This window comes from Carcharodon carcharias, chromosome 8 (assembly GCF_017639515.1).
Source record: "Carcharodon carcharias isolate sCarCar2 chromosome 8, sCarCar2.pri, whole genome shotgun sequence".
NCBI lineage: Eukaryota > Metazoa > Chordata > Chondrichthyes > Lamniformes > Lamnidae > Carcharodon > Carcharodon carcharias.
This window is the reverse complement of record NC_054474.1, coordinates 157876720-157896038: the sequence shown is the minus strand read 5'-3', so window position 1 is coordinate 157896038 and position 19319 is coordinate 157876720. Positions and strand designations below refer to the sequence as shown.

The 19319-nt window shown below is 48.7% G+C and overlaps 1 protein-coding gene across 1 annotated transcript in view; it reads left to right on the top strand.

Moving 5' to 3' along the window:
* LOC121281526 (hemicentin-1-like) overlaps positions 1-19319 on the top strand; it is a 566775-nt gene that overhangs the window by 488993 nt on the left and 58463 nt on the right. Inside the window, exons 89-96 of the mRNA XM_041194473.1 lie at positions 3493-3627; positions 4037-4227; positions 4719-4800; positions 6818-7087; positions 7713-7883; positions 10042-10212; positions 14299-14469; positions 15419-15589. Of these exons, the coding sequence (XP_041050407.1) occupies positions 3493-3627; positions 4037-4227; positions 4719-4800; positions 6818-7087; positions 7713-7883; positions 10042-10212; positions 14299-14469; positions 15419-15589 (1362 nt within the window). The remainder of the gene's footprint in view (positions 1-3492; positions 3628-4036; positions 4228-4718; positions 4801-6817; positions 7088-7712; positions 7884-10041; positions 10213-14298; positions 14470-15418; positions 15590-19319) is intronic.

Here is a 19319-nt window from a genome sequence, read left to right as displayed (position 1 = left end):
CACCACCCCCCACTCCCCAATGACCTTGTTGCTCCCTATCTCTGTAATCTCATCCAGTCACACAGTCCTCCTCTAATTCTGGCCTCTTGAGCATCCCCAATTTTAATCGCTCCACCACTGGCCGCCACGCCTTCGGTTGCCAAGCCTCTAAGTCCTGGAATACTCTCTCTACACCTCTTTGCCTCTCTACCTCTCTTTCCTCCTTTCAGATACTCCTTAAAACCCCTTTGACCAATCTTTTGGTCATTTGACCTACTACCCCCTCAAATGGCTCAGTGTTAAATTTTGTTTCATCATGCTCCTGTGAAGCACCTTGGGATTTTTTTTTATATATTAAAGGTGCTATAGGAATAGCAGATGTTGTTGGTGACACACCAAGAGGTGGTCAGTGCCTGAGGAACTGCGTCCCCTCCGTAAGTGCCTTCAGAAGAGGAAAACTGCAGGGGGCGGGGTCAGGAACGGGGGGGTGGGGTCAGGGTCGGGAATGGGTGGGGGTGGGGTTGGGAATGGGCGGGGGTGGGGTCAGGAATAGGTGGGGGCAGGGTCGGGAATGGGCAGGGGTAGGGTCGGGAACGGCTGCAGAATAAAATGCTCGTCCACAAACACACATTTACTGGCTGTGATAAGCATTTCAGGGTCAGTTAGCTCAGTTGGCTCAATGCTACAGCATGGTGCTGAATAATACCAGCAGCATGGGTCCAGTCCTTGCACTGGCTGCAGTAGTTCTTGGGGCTTGTCTCCTTGTCCCGTTGTAATATCATTGAACAACCCTCAGTTGACAAGGATGCTACCTAAGGAGAGAATAAGCATTCCAAGAGGTCTTATGTTTGACTTATATAAAACAGAATGTTTCTGCTTTGTATCTTAATTATCTCTCTTATCCTTAATACACTATAAAAACCAGTTGGACCACACACATTTGCTGTTGGTGAGAGTACAATTGGAGCAACTTAAACCCTAAGTAAATACATTCTAAAGTGCTGAAAAGGCCTCATGGTTGGAAAATAGAATTTGTGTCTCTTTTTCTATTAAAACACTCATATTTACTCGAGATTTAACCTTTAGAATTGTTGGATTAAAGATCAAGATTAGGTCAATGGAGCTTCTCTGTTCAGAGTATGTTAACCATGCTCACTGATAACCATGCAGGAGGACTGTCTTTTCTGTACAGACCTGCACTCTTTCTATGGGGCCTTTATCCTGATTTGATAACCGACAAAGCCTAAAGCAATTGACAAGTGAATACCCGACCCCTCAAAACAGGTTGCCCTGCCTTTAGGTATCAGGTTTTCCTACAGTTCCTTTGGTAGGTTGCTGTGTCATAGAATGATAAAGTGCAGCATAGGGGCAGGAGTAGGCCATTCAGCCCCTCGATCTTGCTCCACCATTGAATTAGATCATGGCTGACCTGTATCTCAATTCCATTTTCTTGCCTTTGCTCCATATACCTTGACCCACTTGCCTAAGGAAACTCTGTGGATCTCAGTGAAAGCTCCAATGGTTCCACCATCCACCACCTTTTCTGCCTTTTGTATGATGAAAATCCTGGCAATCAGTGTCCACGAGAGTTGCAGCAGCAGAGATGAGAAAGGACTTCAAAAGGAAATGTTTGCTTGACAGAATTAAACTTGCAGGATTGGTAGAGCGGGGAAATGCGACTGAGTGGATTGCTGTACAGAGACCCAGCATGAATCTGATGGGCTGAATGGCATTAGAGTCATTAGGATTCTAACGAGTGCTTTCTGATACCCCTCCTGACTCTAATTTTAAGTTTATGTCCCCCGGTGCTTGATTGGCCCCATCAATAGGAGTAGTTTCTCCATATTTACTCTATCAAATTCTTTTAAACACCTCGATTTGATCACCCCTCAATCCTTTATTACCCGAGGGAATACAAGCCAAGTTTATGCAACCTGTCTTGACCTTCAAAGTTCCAGGATCATTCTGGTGAATCTGCACTGTACACCCTCAAAGGCCATCCTTCCTGAGGCCTGGTCCCCAGAACAAGATGCAAGACTCCAATTGGAGTCTGGCCTAAGCATTCCATTAACCTTTAGCACCTAGCCAGCCCCTGGAAAGGTATTACGGAAATTCAAATCTGGTGACTTTTTAGCTACAGGCTGGGATCCTGAATATCGGTTGTGCCTTAATCTGCATCGAAGTGGGGGAGATATGGGGATAGGGAAGGATGAGGGGTTTCAGAATGAATGCGAGGCACTTTCCATAGGGAAGGGGGGGCGCAGGGGAGCCACCTCTGGACTTCCTTTCATGCACCTCCTCGTAAACAGCTCGGGAACATACAAGCATACGAACATATGAAATGGGAGCAGAAATAGGCCACTCAGCCCCTCGAGCCTGCTCCGCCATTCAATATCATGGCTGATCTGTTTGTGTTTTGAATTCCACATTTCCGTCTACCCCCAATAACCTTTAATTCCCTTGAAAAAATTCTCCTCATTTCTGTCCTTAAAGGATGACCCCTCATTTTAAAACTGTGCCCCCTAGTTCTGGACTCACCCACAAGAGGAAACATCCTTTCCACGTCCACCTTGTCGAGACCGTTCAGGATCTTATATATTTCAATCAAGTCACCCCTCAATCTTCTAAACTCCAGTGGAAACAAGCCCAGCCTGTCCATCCTTTCCTCATAAGACAAGCTGCTCATTCCAGGCTCCTCTGAACCGCCTCCAACACATTTACTTTCTTCCTTAAATAAGGAGACCAAAACTGCACACAATATTTGAGAGGTCTCACCAATGCCCTGTATAACTGAGGCATAACATCCTTACTTTTATGTTCAATTCCTCTTGTGATAAAGGATCGCATCCCATTAGCCTTCTTAACTACTGGCTGTAGCTGCATATTAACTTTTTGTTTTAAGGCATTAAAAGTCTGGAAATGCTTTGCCTGCTGGCCGGGGTATGGAACCTAGTGTGGCAGAACCAAGGTATTTAATTGCATGAGAAATAGGAGCAGGACTATGGCCCTTATGGCCCTTTGCACCTACTCCACTAGATCATGGCTCATCTTCTAACTCAACACCAATCAGATCCTAGCCCCATATCCCTCAATTCTCTTAGCATGAAAAATATCCATCGAGCTCAGCCTCGAATAGAGTCAATGATTGAGCATCCACAGCTCGGGGCTAGAGAATCTCAAAGATTCACAACCCTCCGAGTGAAGAAACATCTCCCCATCTCAGCCCTAAATGGCCGAGCTCTTCACCTGAGATTGTGCCCCAGGTTCTAGGTTCCCCAGCCAGAGGAAACAGCCTCCCAGCATCAACTTTTTTAAGGGAGTTCTAAGAATTTAATTTGTTTCAATGCCTTTCATTCACAGCGGGAGTGGATTCATGTTTAAAAAGCTTCACACAATGAAAGGGGTTGAATAACCTTGTCTATTTTTACATGTTTGGTTTAAGCTGTGCCACTTATCCAGCTGCTGTATCAGTTGGAGGTGGATTATCCTGGATTACTCTGTTTTGTTATTCAGTGAAAGATCCTGGGAACGAAGGTCGGAGTGAACTGATTATAGAAAAGGTTTCCAAAGAAGATTCCGGCACTTACGTGTGCACAGCAGAAAGCGCTGTTGGGGTGATCAAAGCAATTGGATTTGTCTATGTGAAAGGTGAGACTGCCATTGGCTGTACTGTCTGTCACATTGACCAGTGACCACTTTCCATTAACCTATGGGAATATTAATGACTTTGGGGAGTAACAGCAACCTTTTCACACAGCTTTGGGGTACTTTTATCTTCCAGTTGTGGGAGTAAGGATCAATGTTCTAGATCAATTGTGCTGAGCAATAATTGATTTAAGTGTGGGGAAAATTTTGTCTGTTTGATAAAACATTCAAAGCCAATATATGAAAACTGGATATTTTAATCTACTCCAGGACTATCAATGGAGAGGCTCCATTATTGTCCAACTTGATGGAGGCTTTGTAGAATTTTCCAACTTCTGAAAGGAACCAGGAGAGATAAGGGAGACTTCTCGAGAGCCTCAGGGTAATTGCTGATGTTTGGTTCCATTTTCAGAGGCACCAGTTCTCCGAGGAGAGGTCACTGCTTACCAGACAGAGCCCCTGGGAGGGAATGTCATTTTGAACTGTGAAGCCCATGGAGATCCAGTGCCATCAATAAACTGGGATAAAAACGGCAGACCCCTCACCATTAGTAACCGCATTCGTCAAATGAATAATGGTTCCCTGGCGATCTATGGGACGGTGGTAAGTCGTATTTCACCTCAGTTCAACTAGCTCGTGACGTAGTGGAGCAAGCTTTAACATTTCGGTCCTCCTCGTTCTCCTGATTAACCTGTTTTCTTCCTACATTTCCTCCTCTTGACCTTATCCTCACATCTGCTGCTGTTGTCGTCCCATAGTGTGCTGTCCATCCCTCTCTCGCTCTCTCTGTGGCTGCAGACATCTTGTTTCCTCCCAATTTTACAGGTGTGTGACTTAGCCAGCAGACAGGGCTGCTCCTGGACTCCATTAAGCTAGGCAAGTGTCCTGGTAGTGGAGAGACAGGGATGACTGCCTCCTCCTGGGCACAGTGCACACCAGCTACAGTCAACTGGACATAAATAACGGAAAGCTTCCATTTCCAGCTCGGGAAGGATCAGACCCAGTCTCGCCCTCTTTAATAGTGAAACTCTTTTTAATGAACAAGGTTGATTTCCATTTTCTTTCACTGAAATGTCTCCTGACCTTTCTGACAGAACGAAGATGCTGGAGATTACAAGTGTGTTGCAGAAAATGAAGCTGGGGTGGTGGAACGGAAAGTCACTCTGATGCTGCAGAGTAAGTACACACTAGGGGGCTCTTGGCCACCCTGCCTGAAGCCCAAACAATGCTGCAGTATCGTCTTTGGCCATTGGCGACCCTTGGTGCTTTAACTTCCAGACGGCTGACATCACCGACGTAGAGAACGAAAGAGTTGCATTTCTGTTGTGCCTTCCATGACCTCAGGAAGTTCCAGTGGATTTTGCAGCCAATGAAGTTCTTTTAAAGTGTAGTCACTGTCATAATTTGCCAATTTGCGCACAGCAAGCTCCCACGACAACAGAGTGGTAATGGCCAGATATTCCATTTTTTAGTGACGTTGATTGAGGGAATAAAAGTTGACCAGGGCACTGGGGCCAAATCCCTTGCTCCTCTTCAAAATAATGGGATCTTGTACATCCACCTAAAAGGGGCCTCGGCTTAATGTCTTGCCTGTAGGGCAGCACCACTGACAGTTTAGCACTCCCTCAGTGCTGCATTGAAATGTCAGCCTGGATTTTGTGTTCGAGCCTCTGGAGTGAGAGCTGATTCCACAGCCTTCAAACCCTGAGACGAGATTGCCTGTTTATTAAATCCCCAATAACTCCCCTTCTCTTCTTCAAAATAGCGTGGCGGGATTTTTTTTTAAACACCCACCCGAGAGGGCAGATGGGGCCTGGGTTTAACTGCTCTGACAGTGCAGCACACTGGGAGTGTCAGCCTGATTTTTGTGCCCGAGCCTCGGGAATGGAAATTAAGCCTACAATCGATTATGATTTATGATTTTGCTAAACGGATCGCAGATTGAATCGGCTCCAGCAGCGTCCAGCTCATGTTTAGACATTTCTCAGATAGCCTGCTCAAAAAAAGACTGTCTAGTTCAAAAATGAGACCAGTGGCCACTGGGGCTGGGCTGACGACCAATCAAAGGGGCTCATTCCCATAATGCACTGTTGCAGTGAGCATGCTCTGTAGGAGCCTGGCCTTTTCCAAACCACAGAAAATAAACTCTTCGGAAGATAGGAGTCGCTGGACAGGATCAGACCAAGGTCCATCTAATTCACCCACTATCCTGGCATTTGCAAAGTGTAACAACAATGGAGTTAAAAGAGACACATTGTCGAAGTTTTTCACCTTGCGCTTAGCAGGACAAATGCAAGAATGCCAAATTTCAAAGGGAATAACAATTTATACTGTAAGAGAAAAGGGTCTAATTTGGCAAGTCAACTCTGATGGGTTGAGGCGTTGCCATGGAGAATGCACCAGGGAGCTATTGTCCCCCATGCTTTTGTTTAATTCAAAAAAAGCTATGAATTGCTGCCCCCTTTAAAATTTGGCATCTTGATGAGTGCAAGACAAAAAGCTTCGAATGTATGTCTCTTTCTTCAGCAATACTCAGATCCCGTGCAACCAAGCAACTATTAATAATTTAGTTGCTAACTAATCATCATAATTACATGGCCTGGAACAGACCCAGACATTTGACGAGGAAAATCCCCAGTGCTGGAAAGCTTTGGGAACCTTAGGTCCAAAGTCCACCATTTTCCTCTCCAGCTCCCTTCACTCGCATGTCTTGTCATCTGACATGCACAGTTCATTGTGTGATTACATTTGCATTGAAGTACTGTAGTGGGTAGGTATTAGCAGGGAGGTGGTGGTATTGTCACTGGACAGGTGTTCCAGAGACCCAGGTTAATGCTCTGGGGATCTGGGTGTGAATCCCATCACGGCAGATGGTGAAATTTGAATTTGGTAAAAATCTGGAATTAAAAGTCTAATGATGACCATGAAACCATTGCCAATTGCCGTAAAAACCCATCTGGTTCACTAATGTCCCTTAGGGAAGGAAATCTGCTGTCTTTACCTGGTCTGGCCTACATGTGACTCCAGACCCACAGCAATGTGGTTGCCTCTTAAATGGTCTCTGAACAAGTGCAATTAGGGATGGGCAATAAATGTTGGCCTAGCCAGTGATGCCCACATCCCATGAACAAATAAAAAACAAACAGTTCCACTGACTTTAATTTGTTGAACAAGTTTGTTTCCCTCTCTGCAGGTGCACCTGTGTTCACTGTGGAACCTTTGAACACAGTTGTGGGTGTAGGGGACAGAGTCTCGTTGCACTGCCAGGCAACAGGCGAGCCTTTACCTACAGTGGAGTGGACCAAAAATGGACACCCGGTCAGGGAGAATGAGCACCTGGTTGTGTTACCAAACTCCACCCTGCAAATTCTCTCCGCTGTGGTGGAAGATACCGGAGAATACGAATGTGTAGCCCGAAATCTCATGGGATCTTCCTTTGTAGGAATAACTCTAACTGTGCAAGGTAGGTAAGGTTGATATCTTTATGACCAGCTTTATCTTGAGGCATTATTGTACTCGGTACAATGACCTGGAAACTGGCCATTTTTCAACACTGACTTAAGAAAAGAAAGTCTCGGACAGTCCAGCATAGACCCGATGGGCTGAATGGCCTCCTTTGCAGTGGAGGCAGGCTCTTCAACTATTTTTAAATCGAGGTAGATAGATCCTTGGCTAACAAGGGAGTCAAAGGTTATTGGAGATGGGCGGAATGTGGGGTTGAGGTTACAATCAGATCAGCCATGATATTATTGAATGGTGGAGCAGGCTCAAGGGGCTGAATGGTCTACTCCTCCTTATTCGTATGTTTGTATGTTCATATGCAGTAAATGATCCTACAAATATCCGGTAGGGACTGAGGGATAAATACGGATAGAGATAATAGTGTACAGAGTGGAAATATAGTCCAGTTGGGCCAAATGACATGTTTTTGTGCCGTAAACAATAGGCAAAAAGAAAAGTTAAAACTAAAGGGATAAGCCCAAGATTGTTCCTTGCAACCCATCGCATGTGCTTGCTGAATATAAGCGTAAATGGCCCCATCGACGGGGCTGACTGTAGTTGCAACCAGTTACCTTCTCTTTTCACAGTGCACGGTGGATTCTCGGATTGGTTGGACTGGGGCCCGTGTAGTGTTACCTGTGGCCGAGGGATCGAAGAGCGAATCCGTTTGTGCAACAATCCCTTACCAGCCAACGGAGGAAGATCATGTCGCGGTTGGGATGTAGAATCAAGGCAATGTAACGCAAAGCCTTGTCCAGGTACGGACCTGAAACCGTGTATTAGTTCATCATAGCCCATTGCTAACTCGCCAAAGAAAGAAAGTGTTATTATAGCGCCTTTCAGGACCACCAAATGCCCCAAAGCCACTATTGAAGTGTAGTCACTGTTGCAATATAGGAACCACCGCAGCCAATTTATGCACAGCAATGTGATAATGACCAGGTAACTTGTTTTCAGCTTCCTGATTGAGGGATAAATATTGGCCAGGACACTGGGGATAATTCCTCTGCTCTTCTTTAAAATAGTGCCATGGAATCATTTACATCCACCCGAGCAGGCAGAAGAGGCCTCGGTTTAACATCTCATCCAAAAGACAGCACCTCTGACTGTGCAGCACTCCCTCCATACTGCATTGGAGTGTCATCCTTAATTTTTGTAGGATCGACAATGGTTTCGTGGTCACTGTTACTGAGAATAGTTTTTCAATTCCAGATTATCAATCGAATTTAAATTCCACCACCTGCCGTGGTGGGATTTGAACCCTTGTCCCCAGGTTGTTCAATTAACTCTCTTGTTGGAGATGGCCAACAATGTCCAGCACCATTCGCGACCCCTCAGATAATGAAGCAATCCGATCCCATACACAGCAAGACCTGGACAATATCCAGGTCTTGGGCTGTCAAGTGTCAAGTAGCATTCACACCACACAAGTGCCAGGCAATAACCATCTTCAACAAGAGAATTAATCTAACCTTCTCCCCTTGACATTCAATGGCAATACCATCTCTGAATTCTCCACTATCAACATCCTTGGTGGGGGGGTGGGGGTGCAACATTGATCAGAAACTGAACTGGACCAGCCATATAAGTACTGAGGCTACAAGAGCAGGTCAGAGGCTGGGAATTATGTGGAGAGTAACTCACCTCCTGACTCACCAAAGCCTGTCCACCATCTACAAGGCACATGTCAGGAGTGTGATGGAATACTCTCCACTTGCCTGGATGAGTGCAGCTCCAACAACACTCTCAAGAAGCTTGACACCATCTAGGACAAAGCAGCCCACATGATTGGCAACCACCGACCCCCCACCTCACCACTGTAAACATTCATTCCCTCCACCACAAATACACAGTAGCAGCAGTGTGTACCACCTACAAGATGCATTGCAGCAACCCACCAAGGCTCCTTCAAAAGCACCTTCCAAACCCACAACCTTTTCTACCTAGAAGGACAAGGGCAGCAGTCACATGGGAACACCATCACCTGGAAGTTCCCCTCCAAGCCGCTCACCATCCTGATTTGGAAATATATCGCCGTTCCTTCACAGTCACTGGTCAAAATCCTGGAACTCCCTCCCTAATAGCACTGTGGATGTACCTACACCACATGGACTGCAGCGGTTCAAGAAGGCAGCTCACCACCACCTTCTCAAGGCCAACTAGGGATGGACAATAAATGCTGGCCTAGCCAATGACACCCACAACCTGCAAATAAATAATAAATATATAATTAATGACCTGTGGAATAGGGCACCATCAATTAATGAATATATACTTGTCTATATACAAAAATGGTGGTGGAATTTGTTGAGAAACTTCAGAAACGTGCTCCACAGCATCAGCCACTGGCTGAAACTGACAATTACATCATTGCATGTCACTGGTTGCATTCAGGATTTCTGATCTAAATGTTTACATAGGCAGTTTTGATGTTTTAAGTTCAGCATAAACAAATGACCAAAAATCATGAGGGCCAGTAAGGTATACATGCAGATGATTTTCAATAATCGATGTTTTTAGTATTTCACTTTCTCCCCTATGAAAGATTATGACTCTTGCTAGTAAATTGTCCCATGACTCTCAGGATCATCCTGCCACCCTAATGCCCCTTCCTCATGCTTGTATCAGGCAGTTATTTGACTCGGGGCATCACAGTTCGACCTTGCCCAACATCCACAAAAACATGTTTTCCGACGGGAGCCGCTGGCTCAGTTCTTGCCCCCTCTCGCCCATTGCTGGTTGTAGCTGACCCGAGTGAGATCTTGCTAGCTCAGCAAAAAGCCCTGGGATTGAGCCTGGGGCCATTCCCGGTGGGAAAGGGTCAGGAACGCAGCCGACAGCGCGGTTGCTCAGCGAGCCAAAGTGTAACTCCTGTGCCGCCGGCAGTTCCTAACCGGAGCGTCTGTTCGCTGTTAGTTGACGGGCAGTGGTCTGACTGGGGTGCGTGGGAAGGATGCTCCCGAAGTTGTGGACTGGGAAACCGGACTCGCACGCGAAGCTGCAGTGACCCCCCCGCGCAGCACGGAGGTCGGCCATGCAAGGGCAAAGCGACCGAGGCGAAGAAATGCGCCTACATTCCATGCCCAGGTAGGAAAAGTTAAAGCCAATGTTTCTGACAATAAGAGTTGTGTTCATCCAAGCCCATTACCATTGAGATTCTTGCACACCAGTTCATCTGCTAAAAAAAAAACCACACCTCACAGTCGGTCACATTCTAACTCACGTCACAGAGCGATGTCCCATTGTTTTATCACTTAGCTTACTGAGATGTGTGACTGACTTAATTCACTTTACTAATCTTCAGACTGTTGAGGAAATTTCTCCTTCGTGGGTGAACTGGCTTTTAAGCTGAAAAGCTGAAACAGACACTAATAAGATAGTATCAAGGCCACTCGGGTGAGGTAAATATCTCTTGTCTGAAACACAGCAGCAAATAGGGCCGGGAAAGGGAAGAAATTTTCTGACTGCCTCACTTTCCCCAACCCATTTAATAATGCTGTGTTGCCATTTTAATTTAAGCACAATTAGCAGATGTCATCAGTTATCCCTAGTCAATCACCAATATCATGGGTATGTTGAGTTTAGTCAGTTTTTTAGACGGGATATAAGACACTAGTTATACAGCAGAAATGAAAGACTGTGACAAGCCGTGCGTACCGATCCAGGTTGGGCAAGACAACCGGCTCACTCCAATAGCTCTTTCCTCTTTTTTTCTCTTTTCTTCTTGTTATGTCATGTCTTCACAACTTAAATTACTCAAGAAAGTTAGAACGGAGTCAACATAATTCCACTCTTGAGAGTTCTCCTCCGCTACCTAATGGCACTGAGGCCTTCCACAGTTTCTTACCTTTTTGCCCTTTTCAAGGGTTGAGCTGGATGTTATATTGACAGGGCCTTGTTGCCCTATTAAGTTCCCCTTAATATAAAATGCCCAATAGTATGTCTTGTTCTATGTCTAAACCATGCGGTAAAAGCCCACCCGAATGTTATCCACCTTTTGTGACCTTCCAGAACCTTTGTATGTACCTTCTGAACTTGATTTACCAGGCCTTTACCTCGTCTTGCTCATCTCTTCCCAAGTTGTTCTTCTTGACCAGTTCCAGAATGTCCTTGAATTCATAGCTTTGAAGCATGGTTATTTGCTCTAAGTATCTTTCTCATTTCTCTTCCACTTTTAAAAAGGCCTCGTTTTACCACAGTCCCAGTCCAGGCTAGATACGGCTGTCATCACATAAGAATAATTATTCCATACACTCGGTATATTGCTAATTTCTAACAGCACGTCAGCTGTCATGACTCAGCACCAATGCTGAGCCAGAACGTTTCTTAAGTAAGTAGCATGGATTGTGTTGGCAATCTGCTGAAGTGACTAAGAGTTCAATTCTTCCTTTCAAGTACTCAATAAGATGAAGACATGGGTGACCATCTCTCTGGTTTTGCTATCGCCTTCTTTCCCGAGGGGAACTGACCAACCTCCCTGCACAGCCAAGGACTCAATTCAGAAGCTCAGCGTGTGAGAAACTCTCCACAGCTCATCAGTCTACTGAATGATGTTCTATATCAGCATACAGTCCATACTGTGTGAGCTGAGCCCCTTGCTCCCCTCTCCCCACCTGTTTCTCCTCCCTTTCCTGCTTGCCTATTGAGTCAAAAGGAGGATATTCTCTCGTTGCCCTTGTTTCCAGTTCCCAGCTCACTGAATGAATTCAGGCTGGAGGTGAAGCAACGCTCTCTCCTTTGAGATTTCTTTCCTATTCCCCTTGACTTTATTGAAAATGTGCAAAACCCATCCAAATACTGACCATAGGAACAGCAGGAGGCCATTCAGCCCCTCAAGCCTGCGCTGCTGTTCCATTGGAAAAGGATTGATCAATACTCAACTTGTCTTTGCTCCATATCCCTTGACTCTCTTACCCAGCAAACATCTAGTGAGTGGTCTCGAAAACTCCTCTTTGAAGGGAAAGAGTTCCACATTTCTACCCTTTGAGTGAAAAAATACTTCCTGATTTCCCTCCTAAATGGCCCTTTGTTTCTGATTTCCCCCATCAAAGGAAATAGTTTCTCTGTATTGACTCCATCGATCCCTTTAACATTTTTAACACCTCGATCAGATCACCCCTCAGTCTTCAATACTCAGTGTGACGCAAGCAAAGTTTATGAAACCTGCCCAGTCAATGTCTTATTAATTACACTGTGAAGGTTTCATGGCAATCACATTATGAAACAGGTGATGGGTATTTGTACACCTATAAATGGAGATAGCTGGGACACTAGTATGTTGGAGTAATGTTGACTGTGAACTAAGCCAATAACTCTCTCCAGCAAAGAAAGCTGTTGTGCCTTAGTTTTAACTTCACCAAACAGTGTGGATCCAGTTAACGTGTCCCTATAATTTAACCATCTAAGCCCCCAGGATCATTCTGGTGAATCCACGCTATACTCCCTCCAAGGACAATATATCCTCCCCAAGGTGAATGCTACACTCCAGGTGGGGTCTGACTGAGGCTCTGCACGACTGAAGCATCGTCTCCTCCCCTCTGTATTGCAGCTTCCTTGAGATAAAGGCCAAATCAGCCCAATTAACAATGTAAACAGGTAACTCTGAGGTTTGGATTGGAAACCAATCCTATATTGCTAGAGGTACCAGAGTGGCATTCATTGGAATTATAAGAACATGATGGAACCTCCCGTGGCACTGCTCATTAAGCCTGAAGATGCACTTATTATAAGGCCAGGCACATCATCCTTTTGTAAAAACACAGTACTCTGCTGCTGAAGTGTAGATAATGTGGCCCTCTATAGGTTTAACGACTAATTGAGAATTAAAGACTAGATGAGCTCACCTAGTTAAGAGACTGCAGATATTGTGCTTCTGGTACATTCTGGAGAACTATTGTCTGTAGATTCCAAATGATGGCCATCTTTTCTGTATATTTTCCCCCACTCCCTACCGCATTGTGACATAGAGACCTGCATTGGACAATGTGAGACAGACAGACAGTGCGTTTGAGTGTAATGTTTTTATATTATAGAGGAAAGAGAGCAGGGAACAAAAAAAGGCCAAATTCAATCCATCGCAACCATTCTTTCTATGGACCACATGTTGGATGGCCTCTGCTTGACCCTATTCAACTTCCCAAGGAGAGATAAACTGGTGAAAATTCCAAAACGTCTATCCTACCTAGCGCCACATCCCACATAATACCCCCTCCACCCTCACATAATACCCCCTCCACCCTCACATAATGGCCCCTCCACCCTCACATATACCCCCTCCACCCCACATACTACCCCTCCACCCTCACATAATACCCCCTCCACCCTCACATAATACCCCCTCCACCCTCACTGCTACTACATCCCTGTGGTTCAAATTGGTTGGCGAATCCTCGTGATCCACGTAGCATTTGACCAATTATTCATACTTAACTTATAGCTCACCAGAGGGTTATTTGTACATGTTGGTTTCTGAATGAGTTAATCAAGCCAGCATTAACTATTTTAATTCAATGCATTTATTATTTCCTGGGTGAGAGGGAGGGTAGGAATCCTTGTAATCTCCAGTGGATCTGGTTGAATTTATCCACCTGTCCTCTTACTCTGTGCGTCTAGTACAATTTTAATAACTTAACCTGTTGTTGTTCTTATCCCATGTCAGTTGGTGAAACTAGACACCAATACTTTTCTTGATAATAGGTTTATTCACAGAATGCATCATTACACATGTCTGCTTCCAACCTACCGATCCAATGTCCCAGTAGTCTCTCTTTATAAGTGCAATAAGGGCCTGCTGATCCTCTATCCTAGCAGTCTCTCCTTACAAGTGCTCTAAGGCCTAACAAACCAGTGTCCTAGCAGCCTCTCTTTATAAGTGCTCTAAGTTCTTAATTAAACAATGCCCTTCACCCGTGAATCCTAACAATATATATAGCTAAATATTAACAGTCGTACTGATGTTATTCCATTTTACTTGAGACTTTTTAAGAAAGCTAGTTCATGAATTCCCACCTCCTCTCAATTATCTTCATGTCAATTGAGTCAATTCCAGAAATGGGTGAGGTTCAAACCTCAGCCTGAACTGTAATTTTACTGGGCAGAGTAGCCTGTGTCAGAGAGAATGTGGACACTGCCTGACACTCAGAGGTGACTTTCGCCAGTGTTTCTTCCCGACAGTGGACGGACAGTGGACGGTTTGGAACAGCTGGTCCCGCTGCTCCGCTTCCTGTGGGGGAGGGGTACGCCAGCGGTCCCGCTCGTGCTTTGACCCACCACCTCAGTACGGCGGCCGCCTGTGCCAAGGAAGTGATGTCGACGTGGGACTGTGCAACAGCGAGCCATGCCCAGGTATGAACAAGCCAATCAAGTTAAGGTGGGGGGGTGGGGGGGGGGTGGGGGGGGTGGTGCGGAGCGAAGCTGGCCAGATTGTGGCGATCAATCCAATTGGGAATTCAGGGGAAAACTTCTTTCCCCAGGCCGTGGTGAGAATGTGGAACTAATTCCCACAGGGAATGGTTGAGGCAAATGGTATGGATACATTTAAGGGGAAGCTAGATAAGGGAGAAGGGAATAGAGGGGTACAACGATAGATTTAGAGGAGGAAAGATGGGAGGAGACTCGAGTGGGGCAGAGATGCAGCATGGGCTGGTTGGGCCAAATGGCCTTTTTCTGGGCCCTATATGCCATGCAAATCGACTTGAAATATTTTAATAGCTGGTAAATAAAGGGTAGGCGCAAGGGGACAGTATTCAGAACTGCTGTGAAGCACAGGACAGTATGGATGCCGCGGCTGCCACGCACTGCGCCTGTGCTGAGTTCCCAATCTCAGCCATGCTGCCATCAAGAGGATGGAGATCCTCCACTTCCCACAGTGAGGCAGTGAATTGAGTTTTGAGCCTCTTCCAGCAGTCCGCATGGCCGACTGCAAAGCAGCATTGGGAAGGGCTCTCCGATATCTCCTCTTGGCGTGCAATAAAGAAAGGGAGCTGCATTTGTATAGCACCTCTCACAGCCTCAGGGTGCCCCATGGCAGCTCGCTGCCAACCGGGTACTTTTGGCGCAGAGAATTTGTGCACAGCAAGCTCCCGCAGACTGCAATGTGTCGACGACCTGGTAATTCTACAGAGAAAGTGAGACGGGGGGTTGGGGGGGTGGGGGGTGCGGTGGGGGGGGTGGCGGGGGGAAGAGAGGAACATTGAACTTGGGTTCGGAGAGTTGACAGGAGGAACAGGCGGCGCATTGAGCTGAAATGTTTTTGACCCACACTGGATGAGGGGAATGGACTTCCTGTTTGCAGTGAACGGGAACTGGGGCCCCTGGAGCTCCTGGGAGCCGTGCAGCCAGACCTGTGGTGGTGGGCAGAGTAAACGCTACCGGTCGTGCAACAACCCACATCCTGCCAGCGGTGGCAAGGTTTGCCTGGGCGCAGACGTGCAGATGCAGCGGTGTAGCATGGACCTGTGCCCTGGTAAGTTTGAATTGAGAGCTGGGCCTGGTGCCGGGGCGCGGGGTGGTGGGGGGGGATGTTGGGGTTGGGCGGGGGGTGGAAATGGGCTGTGTCGAGGTCGGGGTGGTCTTGATCTTTGCTCAGGCCAGGCAGTGTTATACAGTGAACCACCCTTGTCGGGCAAAGGGGCTAAGAGCTCGGAGGTAAAGCCCCAGCTTCCGGCCCTGAGAATTAGGACAACCCCAGGCTGGCTCACGATTCTGTCATCAGCCTCCAGTGACGCACTCACCCCGAGACGGGGGAAAAGGAAATGTCAAACCGGGCTGACTGGAGACGCTGCACTTTTGTTTTTATTATTCATTTGCAGGATGTGGGCTTCGCTGGCTGGGCCAGCATTTATTGCCCGTCCCTAATTGCCCTTGAGAAGATGGTGGCGAGCTGCCTCCTTGAACCGCTGCAGTCCCTGTGGTGCAGGTACACTGTTGACTGCTAGTATTTGTGAATGTGGGATGACGGTACCATTTGAGTTTGGGTTGTGGTGAACTGATAAAGGGCTGTTCACACAGGCGCTGAACAGTTGGATAATTCTACCATCTAGTGTCCAAATGCAGCACCTGCAGCTCAAGACAAGGTCAGTTAATACACACAGGGATGAATATTCCCTGATCTTGAAACCAGTTTCCTTGTTTCTCAAACCCATTCCTGCAGGGAGAGATTGCTAGGGATAATACAGATGCTGACATACAAGGCTCCCTTGATCGATTGCTGAGACAACTCTTTCATCTTTGTACTAGAACAAAATCTGGGTTCAAAATTAGCCCTCTCTTCCTTAAGATATTAAAACAAGAGGTGTTGTGCGCTATAATATTCACAACGCCTATTAAAATAATCCTTCAAAAAAGCAGATTCAGAACTTCTAACATTGCTCCCTGACACACTCGCTCGGTGTCACTGTTCCCTGACACACTCACTCTGTATCGCTGCTCCCTGACACACACGCTCTGTGACGCCGCTCCCTGACCCACTCGCTCAGTGTCGCTGCTCCCTGACACACTCGCTCTGTGTCGCTGTTCTCTGACCCACTCGCTCTGTGTCGCTGCTCCCTGACACACTCGCTCTGTGTCGCTGCTCCCTGACACACTCGCTCTGTGTCGCTTGCTCCCTGACAGACTCGCTCTGTATCGCCGCTCTCTGACACACTCGCTCTGTGTCGCTGCTCCCTGACCCACTCGCTCAGTGTCGCTGCTCCCTGACACACTCGCTCTGTGTCGCTGCTCCCTTAACACACTTGCTCTGTGTCGCTGCTCCCTGACCCACTCGCTCTGTGTCGCTGCTCCCTGACCCACTCGCTCTGTGTCGCTGTTCCCTGACCCACTCGCTCTCTGTCGCCACTCCCTGACACACTCGATCTGTGTCACCGCTCCCTGACACACTCGCTCTGTGTCGCCGCTCCCTGACACACTCGCTCTGTGTCGCCGCTCCCTGACACACTCGCTCTGTGTCGCCGCTCCCTGACACACTCGCTCTGTGTCGCTGCTCCCCGACACACTCACTCTGTGTCGCCGCTCACTGACCCACTCGCTCTGTATCGCTGCTCCCTGACCCACTCGCTCTGTCTCGTTGCTCCCTGACACACTCGCTCTGAGTCGATGCTCCCTGACCCACTCGCTCTGTGTCGCTGTTCCCTGACACACTCGCTCTGTGTCGATGCTCCCTGACACACTCGCTCTGTGTCGCTTGCTCCCTGACCCACTCGCTCTGTGTCGCTGCTCCCTGACACACTCGCTCTGTGTCGCTGCTCCCTGACCCACTCGCTCTGTATCGCTGCTCCCTGACCCACTCGCTCTGTGTCGCTGCTCCCTGACCCACTCGCTCTGTGTCGCCGCTCCCTGACACACTCGCTCTGTGTCACTGCTCCCTGACACACTCGCTCTGTGCAGCCGCTCCCTGACACACTCGCTCTGTGTCGCCGCTCCCTGACCCATTCGCTCTGTGTCGCTGTTCCCTGGCACACTCGCTCTCTGTCGCCGCTCCCTGACACACTCGTTCTGTGTCACTGCTCCCTGACACACTCGCTCTGTGTCGCTGCTGACTGACACACTCGCTCTGTGTCGCTGCTCCCTGACACACTCGCTCTGTGTCGCTGCTCCCTGACACACTCACTCTGTGTCGCTGCTCCCTGACCCCATCGCTCAGTGTCGCGGCTCCCGGACAAACTCGCTCTGTGTCGCCGCTCCCTGACACACTGGCTCTGTGTCGCCGCTCCCCTGACCCACTCGCTCTGTGTCCCCGCTCCCTGACACATTCGCTCTATGTAGCCGCTCCCTGACACACTCGCTCTATGTAGCCGCTCCCTGACACACTCGCTCTGTGTCGCAGTTCCCTGACCCACTCGCTCTGTGTCGCCGTTCCCTGACCCACTCGCTCTGTGTCGCCGTTCCCTGACACACTCGCTCTGTGTCGCCGCTCCCTGACCCACTCGCTCAGTGTCACCGCTCCCTGACCCACTCGCTCAGTGTCGCTGCTCCCTAACACACTCGCTCTGTGTCGCTGCTCCCTAACCCACTCGCTCTGTGTCGCTGTTTTCTGACCCACTCGCTCTGTGTTGCTGCTCCCTGACAAACTCGCTCCGTGTCGCTGCTCCCTGACACAATCGCTCTGTGTCGCCGCTCCCTGACACACTTGCTCTGTGTCGCCGCTCCCTGACACACTTGCTCTGTGTCGCCGCTCCCTGACACACTCGCTCTGTGTCGCCGCTCCCTGACACACTCGCTCTGTGTCGCCGCTCCCTGACACACTCGCTCTGTGTCACCGCTCCCTGACACACTCGCTCTGTGTCGCCGCTCCCTGACACACTCGCTCTGTGTCGCCGCTCCCCTGACACACTTGCTCTGTGTCGCTGCTCCCTGACCCACTCGCTCTGTGTCGCCGCTCCCTGACACACTCGCTCTGTGTCGCCGCTCCCTGACACACTCGCTCTGTGTCGCCGCTCCCTGACACACTCGCTCTGTGTCGCCGCTCCCTGACACACTCGCTCTGTGTCGCCGCTCCCTGACACACTCGCTGTGTCGCCGCTCCCTGACACACTCGCTGTGTCGCCGCTCCCTGACACACTCGCTGTGTCGCCGCTCCCTGACACACTCGCTCTGTGTCGCCGCTCCCTGACACATTCGCTCTGTGTCGCTGCTCCCTAACACACTCGCTCTGTGTCGCTGCTCCCTAACCCACTCGCTCTGTGTCGCTGTTTTCTGACCCACTCGCTCTGTGTTGCTGCTCCCTGACAAACTCGCTCCGTGTCGCTGCTCCCTGACACAATCGCTCTGTGTCGCCGCTCCCTGACACACTCGCTCTGTGTCGCCGCTCCCTGACACACTCGCTCTGTGTCGCCGCTCCCTGACACACTCGCTCTGTGTCGCCGCTCCCTGACACACTCGCTCTGTGTCACCGCTCCCTGACACACTCGCTCTGTGTCGCCGCTCCCTGACACACTCGCTCTGTGTCGCCGCTCCCCTGACACACTTGCTCTGTGTCGCTGCTCCCTGACCCACTCGCTCTGTGTCGCCGCTCCCTGACACACTCGCACTGTGTCGCCACTCCCTGACACACTCGCTCTGTGTCGCCGCTCCCTGACACACTCGCTCTGTGTCGCCGCTCCCTGACACACTCGCTGTGTCGCCGCTCCCTGACACACTCGCTCTGTGTCGCCGCTCCCTGACACACTCGCTCTGTGTCGCCGCTCCCTGACACACTC